At 36.9% G+C, this 9,052-nt stretch overlaps 1 protein-coding gene across 2 annotated transcripts; it reads left to right on the top strand.

The window, feature by feature from the left end:
- Positions 1-5: 5 nt before the first annotated feature.
- Positions 6-4,967, top strand: LOC135693938 (mitochondrial amidoxime-reducing component 1). 2 transcript variants are annotated; one of them, XM_065212529.2, is made up of 2 exons: positions 6-347; positions 3,836-4,967. In XM_065212529.2, exon 2 carries the CDS (start codon positions 3,891-3,893, stop codon positions 4,773-4,775), a length of 885 nt encoding a protein of 294 aa, XP_065068601.2. In that variant the 5' UTR covers positions 6-347; positions 3,836-3,890; the 3' UTR covers positions 4,776-4,967. The 2 variants fall into 2 exon arrangements, with proteins under 2 accessions (XP_065068601.2, XP_065068600.2); XM_065212528.2 differs by lacking the exon at positions 6-347 and adding an exon at positions 354-500.
- Positions 4,968-9,052: the final 4,085 nt, after the last annotated feature.

Raw genomic sequence — 9,052 nt, 5'->3', positions numbered from 1 at the left:
TGTGCATGTGATGTCATGTTCGAAGGCACATCTGTAGAATCATGAGTTTTCTAATGGTGTCATTAGGCAATGCTAGTTAATGACGTATTGCTTGTGCTCGTCATGTGATGACATGTCACGTTTATCAATAAATTGGAAAACCGTGATTGTTCGAAGATTAGAGAATTGGAATATGCACTAGAGACACGTCTGTTTCTGTTGTCCGTTCTGCCCAGTCATAACAAAACTTCGGATTACCCCTTAATCCATTGGCTGTGTCTTAGATGTTGCGTGTGGCTTCCGGTGTCAAAAGTACAGGATTTCCAGGTGTCAAATGATCCGATATGAAAAGTGATCTGATACGAAAGGTAGGTATCGTGTGAACAGGGCCTCAGGCTCTTCAAAACTTGTATACTGAGATCCTTTCTTTGTTTACCGACAACGCCGTCGCTGTACTGCTGTGTACAAATGTCTACAGTTTGCTGCTATTTGATCTAAGTTAGAGATAATTTGTTCTAAGGGTAGGTTTTTTGTACTTTTATGTCGATTTAGATTTTTCCCTATAAGTGTTTCGGCGTCGCTTGAAATGAGGGTCTTCGCCAATTCAAACTTGGGTCGTGTCAAAAAAATTGGAGGTTTTTCCCTTATTCTAGCGAAGGTTTTCGTCATTTAAAGTCCTTTTGGCTACTTGCTTTTATCTTTTCATGCGAATCGATTAAAGTCCGAATGTCTATTTGCAGTGAAATTTAGGCCGTGTCAAATTTTTTCGACTTTTAGCACCTTTGGAAGTATAGCGCGTCTTATTAAGAGTAAGATACACGAATCAACAGAGAATCCAGCCAGGTTTCCCACTATAAAATATATTTTTAATATCTTTTATAGTTTTTTTGTAAGAAGCCATCAAAGTCCGAATGTCTTTGCAACTGTCTATTTGAATCTGAATGCCTATTTGAATGTCGCACGCTATAAACCGGAACGTTTCTACTTCCAGTATGTTAATTTTTGGTTGGTAAAAATCCAAATTTAGAATTTTCTCAAAATAAGTTAAAAATTGCCATGCATTACATTCACACCTGTGGTTATACGTTCTCTTTTTCTCTTTTTGTCAGCCCACCAATTATTTTTAAGAATTGTTTTTAAAATAAAGGGCCTAATTCTATTTTAATTCAAATCTTTTGCTTTTTCTCTCCTCAAGAGCAACTTTATCCCTAGGTCTTTCCCTTGCATGAGTTTTGCAGTTAATCAAATTTAAAAATTGCCCTATTTGCTTTTTGAAGTGTTTCAAAATCTGCTTGCTATCCAGGACAGTCACTGGTAGATTAAACAGTTCTATCTATCAGATAATGTACAAATACCAAACAATGGGTATTACGCACAGTTTTGTTAGTGGTTAGTTGTTAGCAGTTAATTAATAAAATTTAATGTTTTGCACTTTTTAGGAAACTATACTGCTAGAGATTTTTGAACGAATTGAGACTTAGTAGTGCAATAAGGGCAAAATTTGTGAATTGGGATGATTGGTTTATGTTGAGGAGTATAAGTTTCCCAAAAAGGAACAAACTAAGTGGTAAAAGATGCAATTAAATTTTAAGTTTCTTTTCAGTTCTTAGTAAAATAATTAGCTAGAACAGTTTTTGTACTCTTCAGTAATAACTGGAAACATTTATGTCATCTATAGCTGTCTTGAAGTTATTTAATGATTAACATTCCTTGACGTAAGGAGGAAGTTCATTCAAGATTTTAATAGATGTTGGGACAAATAAAAATTTGTAACAGTCTGTTCTGCAGAGAGGCATGATAAAAACCTTTTGGCTTCTACGAGAATGACGAGAATGTTGTTGAATTAAACTTTGCAGTATTGCAATCAGGTTGTTCTGAATCTTGAACATCACCACTGCTTTTGCTTTTGCTCATCGTTCAGCGAGTGACTGCAATCCTTATTCTTTTATCATTGCTGTTGGACTTGCATAGTAGCTGTAATTTCCAACAACGAATCTGGCAGCCCTTCTTTGTACCATCTCTATTTTATTGATGTTTTGCTTGCTATATTCTAAAATTGGTCTTACAAGTGACACATAGCCACTCTGTTTTACAGCACGTGGGCAGGTCCCCATGTTTCTGCGTAAAAGACTCAAAGTGGTGTTTGCCTTTGTGCGTACAACTTGAACTTGTTTGTTTCATTTCAATTTATCATTAATTGTTATGCCGAGGTACTTTTTATCATAAACTTCCTTTAGGGTATGATCGCTCATTTCTTATGAAGTTTTCGTTGCCTGGGTTTTCGTTGTTATGAAGTAACTTAGTAAGGGCATCTTCATTCTTCTTTTTGTTCTGTATATTATGCAGTATATTATGCAATCATCCGCAAACAATTGCACATGGGAAGAAACAACTGATGGTAGGTCATTTATGAATATAGCAAAGAGTAATGACCACTGGCAGCTTGCAGCAGTACTAGTGGTACCAGTCTAGTACCATTTGTTTTGAAACCTTGAAATATTTTTGTATTGTATGATTTTGCTTTTTTCCATGATAATTGAATTGATGGCAATTATCCTCCATATCTTAATTCTCATTGAAAGATTTAATGTACACTGTGGTACTAGACCTCATTCATCCACTAATGCAGAAGTCTGTCTCATTGTCATTTGTGACACAACCTGATGTAAAACCGTTTGCCTTTCGACAATCCAACAATGAAAATATCATTGGCAGTACTAGATTCCTCTTTCTAGTGACAAAATGCTGTGAGACCATTTAACCACTGCAGCTGGCAATATCACATGACGTCAAACAAACCATGGTATTGAATGAAAACTTCTGACCCGCCATTAAAAGACAATTTGGCCATATAAGCTATGCAAATTTTCTTAGGGATCACACCCCTGTGCCATCCCGTGTATCTAATATGCAAAGAACCTTTGCGCAAATTCTAGAAATTTCTACGAAGGAAGTTGGCCTAAACGTGGTGCAACGCATAAAAAACCATAAATAACTAAAGATATAAATCGGCATAAATAATAAATCACTGAAACAAGAATACGTTATAGAAATTATCTTGGGATAATAATGGATAAAAAATTATATTGGAAGCACCATGTACAACAAGAAGAGCCCTAACCTAATTGAACTTGGTGAAAATAATAATAATACTTTAAGCCCTTTTTCATTTGCCTTTATTTTGTTTGTCTTGCTCTAAATCTCTGATATAAAATGCCAGGTTGAGCTCCCTTTCTGTGTCATATCAGCTGTCCAAACTCTGGACATTTACTTGCAAGCTTTCTTAATTTTTGCTGAGATGATTTGCTATCATGCAAATAGATTGATGCAAGTGCACTTATCAAGGGTTCATTCATCATCCAATCAAACTAAATAATGCCCTTGAGTGTCTGTGTACAGTTTTTCATTCTCTAAAGTTAAAGGCTCATTAAAAAGTGTACCATTTTCTTCACTTTTGGATTTTCTTTATTCTTTTTAGTGTGATATTTACATTTCTAGATAATATCACTATATACAAGACACAAAGATACCCTTTAACATGACTTTTTCCTTTTTTGTTCTCTGATTTCGATCTGAGGTTTGCAAATTATGAATTGTTAATTGATCTTACTTCTCTTATGTACCACAAGGCACCAAGACATTTTTCAGCTCACAAAGTATTACAAATTTGTTTGGAAATTTTGTCAGCTTGTATGCACCTTTCATAAGCTTCTAAATGATGACGCAAAGCCACACCCCTAAGAATTAAATGACCCATGCAAGCAGAAAACTGTTGGGCGAAAAACAGAAAAATTGTAAAAATGGTAAAATAGGCAGCAAGAGTTTTTTCAGGTTGCTGATCTAGATTTTCTTTTAGGTAAAAAGAAAGTTTCTATGTACGATAAGAAGACTACTTAAAGAAAGAAATAAACATGACAACTACTTATAACAAAGTTGGAGAGGTGACAGCTTTGTATTACTACCCCGTCAAATCTTGCAGTCGTGTTAATGTTACGGAAGGTCATTGCCATGAACTGGGTATGGAGTTTGACAGACGCTGGGCTGTTGTAGATCGTGGTGGCAAAGTCATTGGTCTCAGTAGCAGGCCAGAATTGTCATTGGTTAAGCCAACTTTGACAAAGGATTCCTTGAAGTTAGATGCCCCCGACATGGAAACATTATATTTGCCGTTAGATGTGCTAGAGAACGACAACAAGGATGAAGGATGCTACGTGGATGTATGTATTCGTGGAATTAAAGGGAGTGGGTTGCGTGTCAGCGGAGAGGCTGATGAGTGGTTCTCAAAATATTTGGGAAGGCAACATACGCTGATTGTATTTACTTCAAATTGCAGACCAAGATTCTTGCATACTCATTCAAGATTCGGAAAGTTGCCTCTTATAAAAGAAAGCGACAAGGTTGCATTTGCTGGAGACACTCCATTTTTATTGATCTCCGAAGAATCTGTGAAAGTTTTAAATGAGAAATGTGCCAAGTTTAAATCAGACGTTCTCCGCTTCAGGCCGAATATTGTCATAAATGGAGCAGATGCATTTGCAGAAGATTCCTGGAGTCATGTTAGAATTGGGGAGGTTGAGTTTCGATGTCTAAAGAAGTGTGGCAGATGTCCTGTGCCTAATATTGACCCATTCTCTGGGGTGAAAGACAAGGAAGAGCCTTTGAAAACGCTTAAAGAATTTCGGCAAGTTGCTCAGGACGAAACTGATATTTATGGCAAGGCACCAATTATGGGAAGAAATTTAGGCACAGAAGACCATGGCGTAATTAAAGTCGGGGATGTCGTATATGCCATGTAAATTATAAACTTTCAATATGGGTGGTCTCTGAATCCTTTTTTAGTTATATGAAAAAAAATCAGAAAAAGGTTTGATCGGCTCAATTTGATGATAAATTTTAAATCTTTTGGTATCAATTAATTGGCGGTTTTCAATTGTTGGTATCAGTTAATGTACCTTGCAGATTTACGTCTAGTAATTTTTTGCTCCATATTCAGCTATCTTTTTCTCCAGACTTTCTTGCAGCTTCTCTGTAAAAATATTTAAAGTTTAGTTCATTGCCGGTTTTTCAAACTAATTCGCTTAACGAGGAGCCAAGCTTTCATTCATTCAAGCTTTTGCAACCAACAATGACTACTGTAACAGAACCCTTACTGGAGAACGCATTATTTTGGTGGTAGGGTCCAATGCTACCGGGTTGTTTTCATCTTATCTAGGAAAACGGAGATTGATTCATTTGATTTTTAATTATTTATACAGGGTAATACATTCAGTAGTGAAAAGAAAATAACTGATTTACAATATGCCCTGTCTAAAAACCTAAGCTAATTAACATACAATTAAATAACAAAGTTAAACGAAAATTAAAGGCATTGAGTCATGGTAAATAGGCTTTCTCTGTAGGGGGTCATTTGGTTTCGGCGTGATCGCTGCTGTTTCATGTGATATTGGCATCCGTTGTTAACAACTTGCTATTGATGGAAACTGTTGTGTTAATCAGTACAAGGTGGGTTCATGTGACCAGTTCAAGATCAACCAATAGCATCGCAGTCATGGAAATCATGACTCAGCGGATTTTGGCAATTTGGGTATACCCAGTCTATTTATCATGACTCAATGCCTTTAATATGCAAGTTGTTCTAGTAAGGTAAAAATAAAAAATAAAATAAAAGTTTAATGCTGTACAAGAACTCCCACACCCTTTGATTTTTCAAAGATTGTTTCAGCACATTTTTTAAAGTAGCCAGTGAAGAGGCATTTTTTATTTCAGTGTTTAGTTGTTTATTCCACACATTCACACCTCGATACAAGAAACTACGTTGCCCGTAAGAATTTGCAAAGCGAGGTATTCTAACATCGTGTCGGTATTACGAAAAGACCGTGAACTGTTTTCTGACAATTTTGTAAACATTAGCTGCGTATATCCAGGAGCTAATCCCTGGACAGACTTGTAAACTGCAATTGCAGTTTCAAATTCAATCATTTCTTTTATAGTTAACCACCCTAAGTTTCCAATCAATGGAAGGGATGATGCATCGTTAGAGCTTTTAACAAACCTTATTTAAGGAAATTTTAGCACTGCACAATCAGGGTGGTTTCATAAAAAGATTACCTCTAGAAGGTAGGCTGTGCAAAGTGCGTGTCAGAGGCACGCATGCAATAACCGGGGGTCTAGGGGGGCTGTAAGCCCCCGGCGGGTCCAGGGCAGATCCCTGGCAGGGGTCCAGGGGGCAGAGCCCTGGAAGCTCATGAGATTTTGCCATCTCTGCGGCCTTGAAATGGCTTAAGATCCTGAAAATAATCTTTCTGTACGATGATATAAAAGCACAAGAAATACACATATAGCCAACCTACTAGCAGAATATACCTGAATATCCAATCCACTAGCAGAAAATGACAGTCAGCAAAGTGTTCTCACGTGCCGCTAAATTTGAGTGAATGTTTTTAATACCATCATGACTCTTTTTACCCTCTGCATGAAGGGAATACTGCCTCAATCAAATCCATATTAAGTATTTTGAAGCAGTGAAATCGAAAAAAAAGAGAGAAAAGACACAGGCAAGGATATGAGAAAACTTTTCTAAAACATAGTAACTGTGAACTATTATACACCAGAAACTGTTGATTTGTTTGCTTCGCTTTACATATTATTACCGTTACGTTCTATTTGCTTATTTTTTGTTTCTTTTGTCGTATGAATTCTTTATATTGCTGTTTCAACTAATTTGTCATTGCACAATTTTCCATTTATCATGGAAAATTTTTTATTTATCACTGCAAAAGTTGGTTATCACTGAGCCTTAAAATAAGGTCTGGCTGTTAGTAGTGATTCGTGCGGCACGGTTTTGCAGCTTTTGCAGCTTATCGAGCAGGGTTTCTCCACAACAACCCCATACCGAGCAGCAGCTTCTGAAATGCGGTTCAACTATACTTGTATATATGTTTTTTTACAATTTCTAATGGGAGATATTTTTTAGCATATTTAAGCATGCCCACTGCTCTGGATATCTTGCCTATAGAAAAAGTTATATGTTCTTGCCATTTAAGTTCTGAATCAATCTGAATGCCCAGATACTTATTTGATCCAATCATATCCAGGTTGTCCACGTTTATACGGAGATTGATCACAGGATCTCAATTGTCCATGAAATGTTTTTTCAAATTACTCGAGAAACCAAGGATCATGCTTTGCGTTTTGGCTACATTAAGGGAGAGTTTATTACCTTCCAACCAAATCTGAAGTCTTTTAAGATTTTGATGAGTACGTAATGCTTGTCTCGTCAGCATACATGGTCACTTTTGTGCTTTGCAACGCACATGGCAAATCATATTATATCAAAAGTAGTAGTGGACCGAGGCACGATCCTTGCGGTACGCCGCAGTTTACGTTTGCTATGTTTGATGTATGTCAATTTACTTTACAGCATTGCTTACGATCATGTAAGTACGATTTAAATCAATCAGAATTCCAGGTCGGGCATTGAGTGCTGCCCAACCTCCCCAACTTGAAAACAGTTAAACATCCACCTTCTTCGCTAACAGCTTCGTAAATGATACCGAAGCCCATTAGCTTCTTAGTCTATCCTTTTAGGTTAATCTTCAATTGTTTTTCTTGAGAAATCATGAACATTGTCACCCAAAGGGGTTCAGCTAAATTTTATCATGGGAGTATGTTTAAGAGGCTAGCACACTAAAATTCGATTATCTAGAATAATCACAGTTTTCTTCGCACAATAGTAACAACGTATTCTTCACGGTTCAGTTCTTCAACAGCGTATTCTTCACAGTGCAGTTCTTCAACAGCGTATTCTTCACAGTGCAGTTCTTCAACAGCGTATTCTTCACGGTGCAGTTCTTCAACAGCGTATTCTTCACAGTGCAGTCCTTCAACAGTGTATTCTTCACGGTTCAGTTCTTCAACAGCGTATTCTTCACAGTGCAGTTCTTCAACAGCGTATTCTTCACGGTGCAGTTCTTCAACAGCGTATTCTTCACGATGCAGTTCTTCAACAGCGTATTCTTCACAGTGCAGTTCTTCAACAGCGTATTCTTCACGGTGCAGTTCTTCAACAGCGTATTCTTCACGGTGCAGTTCTTCAACAGCGTATTCTTCACGGTGCAGTTCTTCAACAGCGTATTCTTCACGGTGCAGTTCTTCAACAGCGTATTCTTCACGGTGCTGTTCTTCAACAGCGTATTCTTCACAGTGCAGTTCTTCACAGCGTATTCTTCACAGTGCAGTTCTTCAACAGCGTATTCTTCACGGTGCAGCTCGTCAACAGCGTATTCTTGGCAGGAGCCCGTTTAAACTCTGTTAAAATTGATAGTGTAAAAATTCAGAACAAAAAATAAATCATGTCACGAGTTTCGAATTTAAATTTACAGCAGTATGGTCAAACAAAACAGGCCGACAACTGAATTGGAGACGATTTAATATTCACTTCTCAAGCTGCCGTGCAATTGATATTTATACTTTTCTTTATAGTCATCAGTTTCGTCCGTTTAATTTGCATAGCTCGACAAACAAAAACCATATTAAAGTTTTTAAACGATATTTTGTTTTTCAAGATTCTATATAGCTGACTTTGGTTTCTTGTGATTCTATATAATCAAGAACTCGCAATGGTTGTCATATGTTGGAAAATTTGGTTTTTTAATAATGTAATAATTTAGCTTCCAAGTTGAGTTAGAATCTACTTGCCTTTGCTGCAAATTGAGATTACACTATAAATCTATTTCGAAAGATTTTCTTTAAAATGATGTGTTATATGTAGGCCAAAATTTTATTACCGATGAGCATGGCAAATGAACATGCATATTAACAATGTCCAAACCTCTTTTCAAGAAAGGGGTCTGGAGCAGTAGCGTAGCGAGGTGGGCTGCGAAAGGGCAAATCTGCAATAGAATTAGCACCTCAGGGGTAGGGGAGATGATATTTTAGACAAAATGAAAACTGCAAGCAAACGATTGTCAAAGATATTCTGAAACTATCAAAAGATATTCTGAAATTTTAAGCTAATCTGAAGGGCATGATCGGAAAAATATTCTGCTCGCAGGGGTTCCTCGTCTATGCCTCT

This window comes from Rhopilema esculentum, chromosome 11 (assembly GCF_057945365.1).
Source record: "Rhopilema esculentum isolate cy_ngs chromosome 11, ASM5794536v1, whole genome shotgun sequence".
NCBI lineage: Eukaryota > Metazoa > Cnidaria > Scyphozoa > Rhizostomeae > Rhizostomatidae > Rhopilema > Rhopilema esculentum.
The sequence above is the reverse complement of the archived record's forward strand: the minus strand, read 5'-3'. Positions and strand labels throughout refer to the sequence as shown.